This window comes from Ursus maritimus, unplaced genomic scaffold (assembly GCF_017311325.1).
Source record: "Ursus maritimus isolate PB19 unplaced genomic scaffold, ASM1731132v1 scaffold_5, whole genome shotgun sequence".
NCBI classification, from domain to species: domain Eukaryota; kingdom Metazoa; phylum Chordata; class Mammalia; order Carnivora; family Ursidae; genus Ursus; species Ursus maritimus.
In genome coordinates this window covers 67530249-67546260 of record NW_024426663.1, presented here as the reverse complement: position 1 = coordinate 67546260, position 16012 = coordinate 67530249, and the positions used below count along the sequence as shown (strand labels likewise).

Genomic DNA, 16012 nt, shown 5'->3' with positions numbered 1-16012 from the left:
ATAATTTGTGCATATTTGTTTGGTTGATTTAGGTTTCTAGGAATATAATGACATGCTATTTATAATATTGTGTCTTTGTTTTTTCTGTGTAAAACCCTTGGCTAAAAGATACTAGTTTTCTTAAGTGAAAACAATTTTAATGCCCTGATATACTCTTCACGTCACCAGTATTTAAGCCACTTTTATAGGAAGACTCTGTTACCACGTTGATTTTGTTCTTAGCCCAGTATATTAGCCTTTACTCAGAGAGTTAGGGAAACTGGGAAACCAGAGAGAAATTACATTTAAAAAAATACATAAATGAAGATTTTATTTCCTTCTGGTATGGTCAACCAGGTGGAATGAGATTTGAAACATTTCACTAAAATAAAGCTTATTAAAATCAGGTATGACTTTCTGTGAATTGAAGTAAGTCAGATTATATAATTACCGTGTTCATACGTTGCTCTTGCTGGAAATTTAGAACACTTGGGTTATGAATTTTCAATTATGCCGCTTAAAGTCAGAGAAGGCATGTTCAAGGAGCTACCTGTAGTCTGAAATGGGGTCCCTCCTGCTCTCTCGGGCCTTTGAACGCAAAGGAGGAAAAGAAACCCTTGAATATCACGTTGAGGGAAGAGCAATGCAGATTGTTCAGTGAGCTGTTTATCTTCTGCATGCAAAGCATTCTGCTAATTACAGATAGTGATGAATACAAAAGTGTAAGGTAAGAATCCTGCTTTTTAGCTCCTTTCCAATTCAGCGTAGGAGCTCTGACGTTTTAAAAATGAAGAATAAAGAATTTTTATGTTTGATAATTAGAACAAAAATGATTGTTAAATGTTTTCAGAAAGAGTGAGAAATGAAGAGAAAAATTGACATGGAACTCACTAGAATGCCAGAAAGGAGGAAGCAGGTGCCCCAAAGCAGAGCAGCGGACTGAGACCCAGGGGTATTCCTCTCCTTGGTTTGGTTGTCTCTAACAGCGATCAGGGCAGTTCTGTGTGCTTCCCGCTGTGGGCACAAGTGCAGTGTTCATTTCTAAGTACTTGTTCTGCGTAGGGTGCAGGTAACTCAGCCTCCGTAATCCTGCATTCATCTAGATTCGTTGGTTGACTTCTAGTGACTTTTCTGGGAGTTGTGGGGTGAGAGGCCTGTTTCTGTGTACTGGAATGTCAGGTCCACAAGGGCAGGGGTGTTTTTCTTGTGGTTTTCCAGGTTCTTGGAACGGTACCTGGCACATTGTGTGGTCTCTGGTAAGAACATGAGAATTAGTTAAGTTTCAGTAAAATGGGGCTCTGTAAATGGACCTGTTAAGTCTAGTAGTCAGCTGTGAATCTGCTGTCCAGGCCTTTGATATATTAGCATTTTTTTCTCTTATGATGAGCTGAGGTAGGGAAAGCAGCAGAGGTGATTGTTAGGTTTTGAGCCTGGAGCTCTGGAAAGATGGTAGGGTTTACTAGAAATTGGAACCACAAATAGGAGGAATGACACATTTGAGAGGAGTATGAGAGATTCAGTTTTGGAAGTACTGAGTTTCAGGTACCCCATGTGGTCTAGGTAAGCATGTGGGTGAGCGGTTGGGCTCAGCAAGTCCTTCACATCGAGGTTGTAGCTGAAGCCACGAATGCAGGCAAAACTGGCTGAGGAGCAAGGGCCACCATTCCTGGAGCTCTTAGAATATCCCTGTCATTGCCCTTTACACAGTGATTCCATTTCCTCCTGTCAGTCTTGGTAAATGGATGATACTACTGTTTCCCATTTCATAGTTGAGAACACAGGTTTAGCACGATGAGGTATCTTTCCCGGGTCAAATAGCGGGTGAGTGTTAGAGCTAGGCTTTGTTTCTAGACCTGTCTACTCCAGAGTATCAGCTGGTGCTAAGTGATACAGAAATGTACAGGAAAATGAGGACCGAGCAAAGGCCACTGAATACATTTTTCTAGGTATCGTCGGTAACCTGCAAGAATACTCTTACTAGAAATCTGATGTAGCCACAGAGTACAGATTGCAAAGAATTAGGGGAGAAATGAGTGGAAAATTTTATAAAAATGGAAATGATAAGTTAAGATTATTGTTTTGAAGAAGTTGTGCGGAAAGCGAGAAACAGGACGGTAAGGTGACTTTATAGGACAAAGAGGATTTGGGAGAATGTGGGAATTTTGCCATGATTTTTATTTTGTTTTAGGATTTTCTTCATGCATGCATTCATTTATTTCAACGAATATTTAGTGATTGCCTGTTCTGTGCCAGGTTTAGTTGGGAAATATAGCAGGGGAACAGTCCAAAGTTCTTGCTGTCATGGAGCAGGAGAAGGCGAGAGTGGGTGTCAAGAAGCACAACCCGGAAAATATCTCTCTGGATAAATGCTATACAAAGAGTTAACAGTAGAGTGTGACATGACATCGTGTGTCTGTATGGAAGTCTTAGCTTGTATGATAGAAAAGGGCTGCTTTAGAAATGTTCTCTGAGAATCTGAAAGATAAGAATATAGCCAATCAGTGGAAAGAGAGTTTGTTCAGGCATCGAGAATAGATAATGCCAAAGCCTTAAGGTGGGAACAAGTTTGACATACTGGTTGGAGGCTAGTGAACACAGAGGAAGGTAGTATGAGATCAGAGGGGTAGGCAGGATTCAGATGGGGGCTTTGTCAATTGGGGTAAAGAATATGGATCTTTATTTTAAGTGAAATGGGAAGTTGGTACTTGAAGAGATTTAAGCAGGTTAATTATACATGATCTCATTTCTATCTTAAAATGAGCGCTGTGGTTGTTGTGTGGACAATACATTAATGGAGGGTGGGGGCAGATGAAAGCAGAAGACCAGTTCATAGGTTGTTGCTCTTACTCACATAAGAGATCATGGTGGCTTGAACTAAAGTTCTGGGAGTAATAGAGGTGAGGACAACTGATTAGACTGGGGATGTGTTTTGGGGGGGGGATTTAACTGGCCCCACTGATGGATGAGATGTGAGGTTTCAGTCAAAGAGAGGAATCACCGTGATTTTAGGATCTGGGCATGAACAACTGGGTAGATGAATGTGCAGTATGTGAGGGAGATGTAAGTGTGGTTACACACTGGGATGAAGGATCCGTTGGAAGGAGCAGGATTGAAGTTTGCAAGGGAAATCATTAGTGACGTAGCAAGGTGCCATTGGAGATGGGCACACCTCGGGGAGCTGATTGAGACCGAAGTATAGGAGTGAGCTTACACACAAGACAGAAATTTCAAGATGAGAAGGAAGTTGAAAGGCAAATGTTGGATGGCCTTGAATTTTAACAAACTATTAGACCTATTACTATATTCAGTTATAAACAGCCCAACTACATACTAATTGTTTTATGTTCTGCATATTAACTTTCTAATTTAACCTTAATTTTTACCTTAATTTTTATCATTGTATAACCTGTTACTTTGTGTATATATAATTTTTTTTTTTCCTTTTTGGCAGGTTGTAAGCTCGACAAATGGAGAGTTGAACACAGATGACCCTACTGCAGGACGTTCCAATGCGCCCATTACAGCCCCTACGGAAGTGGAAGTGATGGATGAAACGAAGTATGTATTTGTATGACTTCTTTTGGTAGCTTTTTGTGCTTCAAATGTGCATGTTTGAGATTTATAGTCATGTACAATTATACCAGGAAATTTTTTTCAGGGAATAGGTGCATGCAAAACAAGTGATATTTTTAGTTATTTCAATCACTCAGTTTAAAATAGTGCTATTTCAGTAAATATTTTATAATACAAAAATAATTAGTTAAGGACTATGCTCAATTTCTTAGAATTAATAGCGCATTTTTGGCTTTTTATTTTTAGGAGTATTGATGCATGAAAATTATTTCTGTAGGGTAGATGCTCAGTTTTTTTCTGTAAGCATAAGTATTAATTTTATAGTACGGTGCATGCATTCATATTAGTTTTAAAGTAGTTTTTCTGTGAATATAAATGATAATGCTGCTTGGAAAAAAAAGTAAGCATGAAAAGCAATGTGATAATTTCAATGTGGGCTATTTCTGATGATCTCTCTCCCTCTCTCTCCCTCCCTCCCCCCCCTCCCGCCCTTCCCCCCTCTTTCTCTCTCTCTTTTTCCTTGTATTTTTTTTTTTTTTGTGTATAGCTGCCAGAAAGTGTTGAACATGTGGTGAGTTTTCAAGTGTAGGCAGGCAGAAATAGCTCCCTTGACTGTAATTTCAAAGATTTAGCATCATTTTTCATTAAAAAAAACCAAAAACCTTTCAACATAGAAATTACAATTGGTCAAAGTTGTTCAAAAATATTTGGTGTCATTTGCATTAGGTCTGAAAAGCAAGAAATAATTGTTTGAGGAGCTCTTTTGCCTGCTGCAACTTTTTTTTTTTTTTTTTTTTTGTTCAAGTGACGATAGATTTGGAGGCACTTTTTAATTGAGTTGTTGATAACACCCACTCTGCTTGTGCTTGTGCGTTTGTCCTGCAACGCTGAGGCTTCATCTGCGATTTGAAATAGAAAGACAGGATTTTGAGTTTCAAGCTCTCTTTTTTCCTGTTGGAAAAATTATCAAATACACATAACAGATCCTTCACCTTCACCCACCCCAATGACTATTTCGTTGACTAATTGTATTGCCATTGAGTACACACAGGATACACTGAGAAATTTATGATTAACTATAGTTAGAGAGTGTTAGGGCAGTCCTCATCTAAATAGTTCCTGCTCATTGCAGATATCATGTAAAAATATTCCTATTAAGTTGAGTTAATGTTAGATTTAAACTCTTCTCTGATATTTGCCTCTAGTCGTGATGCCACATTTCGTATGTTCTTCCCAGTTTCAGGGCTAATCTTGAGAGAGCCTGGGAGTGAATAAAGAAAGTTGCTTAGAGTAGCAAATTTTGGAACATTCTACTCCTATCCAAAAGGAACCTTACATAAATTCCAACATAATGCTCATTTGCTGGCTGCAAGATGAGGAGACTCTCTTTGGGGATATTTCTTTTTATAGAGCAGTGATCAAGTATCCCTGTGTATCACTTTTGGCTGTCGACTTTATTGACAGTATGACCTAGCGGCTTTGAGGATGTAACGAATCAGCTACGTACTTGTGCATTTTTACAGTAGAACAAATAGCGTCGTTGATGTTTGCTCGTGCAGTCGTAAGCGCGGTTCCGAAAGTGGTGTGGCCGAGTGGGGCACGCATGTCCTGTGCGGCCGGCATGGGTCGTAGAATCCTGCTTCTGCCACTTAGAGTGACCTTCTTCAAGCATGTTTCCTTCTCTGTGAACTGAAGCTCATAATGTCTGCTTTGTAGGTCGCTGAGGAAGTTAGCTGTGATAAAGCACTGCCTTTTGGTCCGGCCCGTGGCCTGTACCCGGGAGCTGTTCCCACCCTGTTTCCTTCCCTGCTGCCAGCTGCCAGCGACCTCTCCCATCTTCGTTCTCTTCAGCCTTGTCCTTCCAGCAAGTGTCCCCGGTTTTTACTTCCACACCCACCCTCTTCGCCGAGACTGGCTGTTCTGTGTCCACTTCATCCTAGACACCTGCTTTGAGCCATATCGAGTCCCCTTTCCCATGTTTTCAGCGACCACTTACACGGCTTGGATTTCAGCAGTAATCTGCACCCGGCCCGGCCCTTAAGTAGATGGCACGCCAGTAGGGAAGATGGCGGTGTGTTAGCACACCTTTGTTGTTTGAGACCTTCTGAGGAACAAGGTTACTGATGGGCAGGCTGGTCAGGGAATGCTTTGTGGAGGTGCCTTTGCAGAATGGCGTAGTAATTTATTTAGTTGGCATGGGCGTGGGTGAATAGATGTTTGTGGGTTTAGGTTTCTAGTCATAGGTGTTAGAAGATGAGAAAAAAGCAAGTATGGTGGGAAAGCTGTTCCTGAAGGAGAGGTCCTCCACAGCCTCGAGTCCAGCTTCCTTGGCATGGCTCACGGCCTTCGTACCTCTCATAGTCTGACTCCTGTCTCTCTTGACCTGCCCCGTTTACCATTCCCAATGCTGTATTCCATGGGTTCCCTAAGTCTGCTGTTGGTATTTTATTCTCTCTCTCCTGCTCTGTGAAACTTCTTGAATTTCATGAAAGTAAGTCCTTTTTCACCTTAAGATCCCCGGTGCCTGAAACAGTAGGCCTCAATGACTTAGTACTAAATGGTTACGACTGAATAATGTGGTGTATCAGTGCAGTGGAGTATTACTCGACAGTGTAAAATAATGAAATGGAAAACATGCTAGGTGAAAGAAGCCAGGCACAAAAGGCCACGTGTTTTATGACTCCGTTTATGTGAAATGTCCAGAATAGGCCAACATAGAAAAATACAGTGATTGCCTAGAGCAGGGGAGAGGAGGATGGGAGGGACTGCTAGTAGGTTAGGTTCTGTGGTTTCTTTGGGGGTCAGTGGAAGTGGTTTCAGGTTTGATAGTGGTGATGAACGTAAAACTGTTTGAATGTGTTAAAAACCACTGAATTGTATACTTTAAAAGCATTAATTTTATGATAATCGAATTATATTTTAACAGAGCTGTTATTTTTTTTAAACATGGAGAGCAACCCATGCTTTTGGTAAAGCCTGACTCTAGATGGGTTACAGAAATCCTCTGACCTTCCCTGCCTCCTCACTGATTAAAAACTTTCAGCATTTCACGTTTGGTTTCCTTTCATCAGGGTGACTCTCACATTCCCGCAAGGTTGTCACTGCATTCCTCGTACCTTCTTAGTCTGCGGTGAGGGACTGTGACTGTGGTTTTTTCCTAAACTGCATCTCATGCTTGCTTCTCTTCTTTCTCCCACCATTTTATAGGTCTCTAGGAACCTGCTGAGAATTCCCTTTCAAATTGTGTTTCCAACTCTCTTTCTTCGTTTTCACCTGTGATTGGCGGAGGCCCCTCTCACCCCACCCCATTAATTATAATGTATTTCACATTGGACATTTTAGAGGCTCAGGGTTCCTAGAATAGTACCTTATAGGGCTTGATAGATCATTTCCAAGTGATGAAAAATAGTCTGTTGTCCTGCATATAAAATGGCTCATTCATTAGTAATGAGATTTTGCCTTCTTTATTGTGGCTAAGAATTTTCTTTTTCTCAAGACAGGTGATACAAGTGATATCACCCTCATCATTCCTTCCAGGAATATAGGAAAACAAGGCTTCCTTTGATTTAGTTACTGAGTTTTTAAGTAGTATGTAATTATCTTTCTTCACCTTTATTTCTCTTTGTGTCCCCTTTCCAACATTTACTGAACAGTTACTGTGTATTTGGTAACATGGTGATTACAGAGATAAGTCAAGGCCCCTATGCTCCCTCAGAAAAGATAGCAAGTACACCAGTAACTTTCACGTAGTGGTCCTCAGTGCTGGCTTCGAATCACAAGCATCTGGGGAGTTTCAGACATACGCTAACACTTAGGCTGCGCTATCGGAGTTTCCAATTTAATTGTTCTGTGGTGGGGGTCTGGTTGACAGTATTTTTTTTTTAAGATTTTATTTATTTGTCAGAGAGAGAGAGTATGAGCAGGGGGAGCGACAGGCAGAGGGAGAAGCAGGCTCCCTGCTGAGCAGGGAGCTCGACATGGGGCTCAGTCCCAGGACCCTGGGATCATGACCTGAGCTGAAGGCAGACGCTTCACTGACTGATCCACCCAGGCGCCCCTGGTTGACAGTATTTTTAAAAAGCTTGTAAGCTGATTCTGAGGAGCACCCAGGATTGAGAATCTTTGGTCTAATACCAGCTATTACAGGATTCGCTCCTAGGATACAGTGTGACTGGATTGAAGAGACTGGAATGTGCTCTTCCAGCTGGGAGATCAGAGGCATCTTCACGGGTAAGGGCACGTTTGCCCTGGTTCTGGAAGATGAGTAGACTTGGCAGAGGAGGTGGGTGCAGGCGTCTGAGGGACGTGGCTGAGCAGCTTGTGGCGCAAAGACAGAGTGAGGCGGTCTGAGAAGTGACCCATTTGTGTCTAGCGTGTGCGAATGCATCCCAGTGGGAGCGAAGGTAGTCCGAGTGCCCGATCTCAAAGGGCCTTAGTAGGCAGCTTAAAAAAAAAAAAAAAAAAAAGACATGATCCTTTCTCAACACAAGAAAGCAAGCTGTGGGTTTTAAGCCAAGAAATGGTATAATCAGATTGAGCCTTGAGACAGTTTGGTAGCACTTTTGAGGCTTATGTCATTTCCTGGGGTTCATTAGATTACGTAAAATCAATCCATCCCCCCTCCTTCTCTCCCTTCTGTAGAACAGACTGCCTGGAGAGGCAGCTTGATGCAGGACAAGACTAAAAGGAGAGGGAAATAGATTGGAACCGAATTATAAGAGCTGTGTGGCCCTAATGCCTTAGACCGTGGAGAACCAGTAGTGAGATTTAAAAGGCAGAGGGCGAGGCCCTCTCTCTGCAGAGGCAAGTTTGGATGGCACATTGGAGAGAGGAAGACCTTTAGCCCGGACGTCTGTTAAAAGGCCCTTAGCAGTGGGGGAGGCAAGCCGTCCTGCAGTAAGCCAGCGTGAGAGGATGGGACAGCTTTGCAAGTCATTCAGACTTGAGGGACTAATTGCGTGTGGATGGAGAGGAAGAAATTGAAGACGAGGATGGACTGCAGGTTCCCAGCTGGAGCATTTGTGTGGATGGTCTTGGGCTTCTAGCTGAACTCTTCCTGCATGACTGATGAGTTCTGCATTTTTTACACCAAGAGGTCCAGAGATATGAAATTACATTTTCATGTCTAGATTTGAAGGGGGCAAATCCTTTGTCAGAGTTAAAGACAGATAGCTTAAAAGCTGTTTTTTGTATACTCGTCAACCTCGATAAGGAGAGGCCAGGCTCGGGAGTCCTCAGTGGGAGGGCCCAGCAGGCATCAAGCAGTCTCTCCACCGGAGGTGGAGCCAGTGAGTCATTGCAGAAAGGACAGATGGGAAATTCTGATCCAGACAGAGACAGCTTCAGGTAGATATGAGAGGAGGGAGTCTCTGACATGAATCCAGGAAGACAGTCAAATCCTAGAGGCAGGAAAAGGCCACGACTGAAGAGAAGTGGTGCAGTGTCACTCGCAAAGCCTCCGCCCTTCTCCTGTATGTTTTCTACACAGTGGAGGACTTTGATCCATTATGATTTCCTGTTTACCACCTTAAGAGTATTTACAGCAATAGCCCTCAAGTTCATCAGAAGCAGGATTTACCATTTATTTCGAAAGAGTTGAGAGTAGAGCTGTGGCGGGGTCCCTGGGTGGCTCGTTCGGTTAAGCGTCTCAGGTCATGATCCCAGGGTCCTGGGATCGAGTCCTGCATCGCATCGGGCTCCCTGCTCAGTGCGGGGCCTGCTTCTCCCTCTCCCTCTGCCCCTCCCCTCTGCTTGTGCTCTCTCTCACTCTCTTTTTCAAATAATTAAATAAAATCTTAAAAAAAAAAGAAAGCTGTGGCTTCAAAGCTTTTATGCTAGCTACGGAATCATGTCAGAAGCGTGAACCTGACTTGAGAGAGCGTAACTGGTTTACTGGAACCACGTAGGCATAATCAAGAAAGAGCCAAGCAGAGAGAAGCATTGACAAGAACATGATTTAAATGTCTGGTAAGCCTAATCAGTTTCCCCAGGGTTGTCAGTAGTCTGGGTCTGAAGAGACCCCAGATGAGGCCTGGACTAACGAATAAGGAAATGTTACTGCTGAGCAGCTTGGAGAAGAATGCGTTTAAAAATTTTAAAGGTGTGGATAATTTTCTAAGACCAGCTAGTTGAATGTAGTGATCGAAGTAACCTGTGGGTTACTTCACCTCACCTGTGGGAACTTCCGTCTGTGCTCATTCCTGCACTATTTGCTATTATTTGCGGTTATTGTTATCAATAACTTTTTCCCCCATTTGCCTTGTGCCAAGTGTTAGAATTACATTGTTTCCTATTACACGTCGGCCACACTCGTGTAAGTGGATGGCGTGGTGGCCACTCAGTATCTGCAGTGCTCAGCTCACAGCTTCTGGAAATGGAGAAGCCGGAGGGCAGGCCTGGCAGGTGCACGCAGGCAGAGCAGGGCTTCTTGGGTTTAGACTCCTGTAAGAATCTGAGGCACACCGATTTTCCACAGGCACTCAGATCTGCATTTTGTGAGGTTTTACTGGGACTTGTGGGCCCGGGGTAAGGACTCCAGCTTTAGAACATGGTGTAGAGTTTTGACTCGGTTCTTACTCCAGGAGTCGCACTTACGAGGCAAGTCACCCATTTATTCAGTAAATATTAAATGAGTGCCTGGTGTGTGCCCGTTTATGGGATGTAGCCTGTGGACAAGCCCTTACAAAGCTTACATCCTATGTGGAGGCAGATAAGCAGTAAATAAATAAGATAAATTCAGATTAGTCTGAGGACTGGGATGAGCGTAAAATGGTCATGGGACAGTGACCATATGGGAGCTGCACTGTTTTAGATGGAGGGCAATTGATACGAGACCTGGTTTCTTAATCACAGAGAGTAAATCAGCTGTTTTGGTAATGAGTTTTAAGAAACCAGACACCGGTTAAATATCAATTTTCTTCTTGTTATAACTATATTCTATTTTGAGGGCATCTCTCCTTTAGATGGATGCATTTGTATTGCCTGGAGCAATGCTGTCCTCTGGTGGTAGTCAGTTTAATAGCATGCCAGCTTCATGGCAAATCTATTTCAAGGGTGTACTTTTATTTGGTGGGATTTGTTTCTAACAAATAGATGTCTTTTTTTAGATTACCTTTTAATTTAAAAGATCTCTACAGTTATGATTCATTTGAAAGTTGTACTTAGTCTCAAGTAAATGCTTAGACTGGTTTTCTGTGTTAAATAATACATAATTGAAGGAAAGATGACCTAAGAAATAGGAGGGACTCCGCTGTCTCAGTTGGAAAGCAGATTGATGATACTAGAAAAATAAGTCAGACAAGGTGAATTGCTAATACAAGTGTGGAATATCTGGAACTTATTGACCAAAACATGTATTATATTAAATTCCCCATTCCAAAAGGCTTATAATACTTATTAAAACACCTTTTCAGGAGAAAAGTCTTAAAAGATTGTAGTTTGGAATTTGAAGAGACAAATGACAATATTTGGAAACAGTGAACATTATTAATATAACTTTATATTAAATAATAAATTTCCATTGAAATGTGATCATATTTTCTAAATATTTGGTCTGTTTCTTCTAAATACCAATTAAAATTTTTTTACAATATGAGCATTTTATGACTTTTCTAAGTCCTTTATTGAAAGGTTTTCTTTCTTTTTTTTTTGAATAATGGTTTTCATCTCTTAGAATCTGAGTTAAATAATTTTTTGTTTCATTTTTTTATTTTAGAAGACTCATATAACAGATTTGAGAAGGTGTTTAGGTAGCTGACAGTTACAAATAAAGTTGACTTATTTTTATAAATCCAGGAAAAATCTGTTGTACACAGAGTCCTCTTTTACAGAGGTAGCTCTTTTCAAGGCCCTTGGTTGGGTGATTTGTTTCTGGTTGCTCTGGTGGTCACCTCAGTAAGAGTAAAATTCATGAAGATTGATAACTGCACAGATTTTCAGTTGAGTCTGTAGCAGCTGATATGTACAGGTTTGAATTAGTCACACTCCATGGTCTAATCATTAGATGCTGTTTGAATGGAGTTAAAAAATCCAGTCGTGTAATTTGCTTTTGAATGCCCCATAGTGATTTCATATTCATGGCATAAATCACAATAAATGGTCTGAAATTATTTTTGACTAATGATAACGTGGGTGGAGAGATTGTGTAATTTAGCTGGACAGGATGGGTTTCTGTTTACATTTCTTTCACAGAAAGACATAAAAGACATCTAGCAATTATTTCATCTTCCCCAATCTTTTGCCAGAGAGGACACTTGAAGCTAGGTGGTCTCCATTAAGCTTAGCTTGAAATGACTCATTTACTATCCTTCTTTACAGGCGGGCTGGTAAGCATTAGAGGAACATCGTTAAAAGGTCACATTCTGTACGAGCTTTGAATTGGCAGCATTTTGTTGGGTGAATCACCATATAGATAGATATTTCTTTAATCACAGAACAGGATTTACATATCTACGTACGCACACACACTAGACTTCGATGGACAAGAAACAAGAGCTTCTCTGTGTCCTCTGTCTCCTTGGTATCCTGTTAGATGGGCTTTCCTGTAAGTGTGGAGGGGAAGAGCCAGACCTGTGTTTGGAGGAATGCCAGACCTTCAGAGTAGATACATGCATGTGTGTATACGTGTTGTTTGTGAGTTTCTCCTCTGACAGTGAGTTGGCACCAGCCTCAGCGTCGCGCCCCACATGCTACGTGTGCTTCGTCTTCTCATGACTAGGAGAACTTCCCGTGGAAAACACCAGGTCTCTTAGGCATCGTCTCTCGATTTTTTTTTTACTTAGGAATGAAACTCCGTCTGCTTTTCCCTCGTACACTGCAAAACTGAATCACCTTGATTATGCTATTTTAAATGTTAAGCACAGTTTTTACCTTAATTAACTTAGGATCAGTTTGCCCTTAACCCTTAAAGAATTAAAAAGTGCCAGTCTTGACATGCTAATTAATGCCTTTTCTTTCCAATTTGTAAATGTGGTGGAAAGTGTTCGTTGAAGAGTCTGTTTAGGCTTTCTCTTTTTCTTTTTGGAATCTCAGATCCTCAGTGTTTGGATCATTATTGCTTTTCTAACAATGACTTTAACAATCATATGTAAATATCAGGAAGAAAGGGAGAGAATGCATAAGGTGAATTTTATAAAACCATGCCCCTGCTAGCGGTTAATGAATATTCAAAATAAAATACGATGGGTATTTTAGAATTCCACAGCTCCTCAGTTAGTCTTGGTGCAAAGCCTTTTCAATTTAGTGGCTCCTTGTAACGTTGTGTAGAATGTCTGGCTGTCTCCCTAAAAGGCACGTTGATGAAACAGTAGTAATAACTCTGCCCTAGGTTCACTAATATATATGCTTCCCTGGCATGTTCTCCATGTATCTTGCATTAGCCTGTTGCTTTTTACGACCGTTGATATTAATATGCTAAACTCAGCCTTTATTTTGTGACCCTTTATTACCTTTATAATACAAGAAGTGTTTCCCTCCATCTGCAGGTGCTGCTGTTTTTTCAAACGAAGGAAAAGGAAAACCATACAGCGTCACAAATGACTCTGGACACAGACAGATCATGGGGAGTTACTTACGTGTTCATCTGCTGTCTTGTGATTAAAATCATCTCTGTAGTGACCACACATGTTTTCAAGGACTCACTCTTAGAAACAAAATGTCATACTTTCATACTTCATTTTGTGGTTGTCTTACATTCATATTTTTTTCTAATTTAACTTTTATGGAAGCTTTAAAGTTCTGTCCAAACATGAGTGCTTTGCCCATCGATGAATGGAATGGACCAAGGAGGTGGAACTGACGGATACAGTTCTAAGGACATTTTTCAGAAGCTCTCCTCCTGTTGTAGAAAGCAGTACAGTCTCTTCAGTGTCAAACAGTTACATGCCTAATCTGGTTTTTTTTTTTTTTTTTTTTTTTTGTAACTTCTGTAAGAGCATAATCCAGCAGGAATTTTCTCCCCAGTGGATAATGCAAGAGAAGACGCAGTTGCCCAAATATGTAAAAGAAGTTCTTTTGTGAGAAGTTCATTTCCTGTGTGGCATCCGCATTGATCTCAGTGTTACTGATGGTACTGCTGTTCATACGTCCTGTTAACATTCTCTCTGTGAAATCATGGTACAGTCACTGCCCAGAGGTACTGACGGTTCGGCAGACGGTAGCGGTCAATCGAATCACAAGTAGCGCGCTAGATAGGAGCCCTGCTCTCGTGGCATCACGACGTGAAGTACGGTGTTGCTGAAGTGGCAAAAGCGCTTTTTAAAAAAAAAAAAAAAGCAAAATATTTGTATAATGTAACTTTATGCTTCCAAATAATAATGTATGTTAGACAGCAAGAAATGAATACTTTGAGAAATGAAATATGTTGGAGTTTGTTTGTTTGTTTGTTTGTTTGTTTTTTAAATACACTAAGGAGAAGAAATAAATGTGAATCTCATTGCAACGTGTAAGGTGGAAGTCTGAGGAGACCCCACGGAAACCTACTGCTGAATGATTACATTCTCCCCGAAGCAGACAATTTTGGATGTGCCATGCAGTGGTCTGTTTATTAATTATTTGCTCTTTGATAAGAAAAAAAAGGCCCCCAGCAATAAAAACTGGGTCACTCTATTGCCCTCTGTGCACATTAGTCTCTTGTATTCAACTTTGCTGGTTCTCTGGAATTTTCCTACTTTTTAGTATGATTTTGATGATCGAAAACTATTTTGGAAAGGATGGGTCAGGTGCTTTGCCTCCATAGTCTTTTGAAGTGCCTGCATATGAACAAAGTCACAGGTCTGTAAAAAAGGAAACCCATTCCACTTTTTAAGTATGCTTTGTTTTAAGCCATAAAGACACAGGTGTACTTTGGTCGCATTCTACTAGCCAGATTCTTCAAGAAGAGTTAAGACAGAAAGACTGGCTAGAAAGAGAATGATGTTTTTCAGATCTCACATTCACCTTTCATTTGTAAGATCGTTACTCACTCCTCCCATGCAGCCCTTTCTTTGTCTTTCAGCGCATGCCTTCCGGTGTGCTTATTTATTTTTATTGTCTCAAGGTAACATTTGAAATGTGTAATTAAAGTAAATAAATTACATTTTTGACTTCATTATTACATTTACAGGGATTTAATTGTACTTTGTAATTTATTTTTCTTATTAGCCAAAAGTTCAGTGTGCTGTTTTTTGATGAATTAGGCGCCCATATGAATACTGCAAATCAGGACATTGTTTCTCATTGTCGCTCTGAATCTTCCGAGTGATCTTCTCGAGTTCTTGGTTTTAAAGGCCCACGCTCAGCCTAGAAGACATTTGCTGTATAATTTGGTCAACAGTTTCCATTCTATTTGTATACTGTCATGATGTCTTAAACGACAGGAGTTACATACTGAGTTTTTATTTTTGTTCGCCTTGAGCAAGGTAGATGGATGTTTTGGCCATTATAATGTGAAACCACTTTTTTCTTTACAGTATTTGACCAAATTTGTGTGTCTATGATATTTGTAAATACATGCGATATCTGTATTTCTTATCATAAGCCTATTTAGTTTTATTCTCAGTAGGGTTTTTGGACTGTACAGTGTTTATATGATCTGAACTCCTTATACATAAGAAGGTGTGTATATTAATCCAATTATGGACTTAAAATATTTTAAAAGTATAAATACCCTTATTTGCTGCAAAGACCAGTGTGTAGACATTTGCTTTTTAGCAATATTTTTAAGTGCTCCATTTTAATGCCAAGGAATAAGTCTTTTGGCGACACAAACTGGTCAATAATAGGTAATGCAGGTATGTTCAGGTTAAGCCAACAATGTTTTGCATTTTTATGCTTCTTTTCTGTCAACACTAATGAAGTCAACATTGCCTGAATGTCTGAATAATGAAACACATCCCTGTTTAAAAGTATGTAACTGAAAAAGAAATAAAAAATAAAGGTAGTTTTTTTAAACTCGCTTTTTCCCCCTTCCTCTAATCACGGGTGAAGTGATGCAGCTCGTAATAAGCTGAGATAGGCATTTTAAAAATCCGGTTCGTTTACTTTTGTGTCTGTGAGAAGCCGAGCTAGAGGAATACGCTTTTGTGTTTTGTGTTTCTGTTTGGGTTTTGCTTTCCGATGGAGCCCCATCGGAAAGAGTGCATACGAGGAAGTATCTGAGCTTTCTTTCATCAGAGTTCGAGAAAAAGCCTTTTACACTTCCCTGAACCATTTAATAGAGCAATTAATTAAAACTAATGCCGCTAATAAAGCAAGGAAAAGAAACAGAATCCTTTCATTCCTTTTAAAAAATGAAGTCCTCCTGGGGTGTGCACAGAAGTGAAGCACGATGAATCCACTTTTCAGTGAATGGCTTTATCATTGCAGATGGAGAGCATGTATCTGGGACAGCGTCGCACAGCTCAGCCTGTGCAGGTGCTCTCAGAGGAGTTTTCCAAAACGGTATTAATGGTGCTGGGCTTACTGAAAGACGCTCCAGGTAAGA

At 40.7% G+C, this 16012-nt stretch overlaps 1 protein-coding gene across 8 annotated transcripts in view; it reads left to right on the top strand.

Annotated features, from left to right (window-relative positions):
• CSNK1G3 (casein kinase 1 gamma 3) overlaps positions 1-15485 on the top strand; it is a 109670-nt gene extending 94185 nt beyond the window's left edge. For 4 of the 8 annotated variants that reach the window (XM_040622532.1, XM_040622528.1, XM_040622531.1 and 1 more), the window contains 3 exons: positions 3431-3537; positions 4100-4123; positions 13035-15485. In XM_040622532.1, the coding sequence (XP_040478466.1) occupies positions 3431-3537; positions 4100-4123; positions 13035-13089 (186 nt within the window). In that variant the 3' untranslated portion in view covers positions 13090-15485. The remainder of the gene's footprint in view (positions 1-3430; positions 3538-4099; positions 4124-13034) is intronic. The other 4 variants (XM_040622534.1, XM_040622533.1, XM_040622530.1 and 1 more) reach the window with 1 other exon arrangement.
• Positions 15486-16012: the final 527 nt, after the last annotated feature.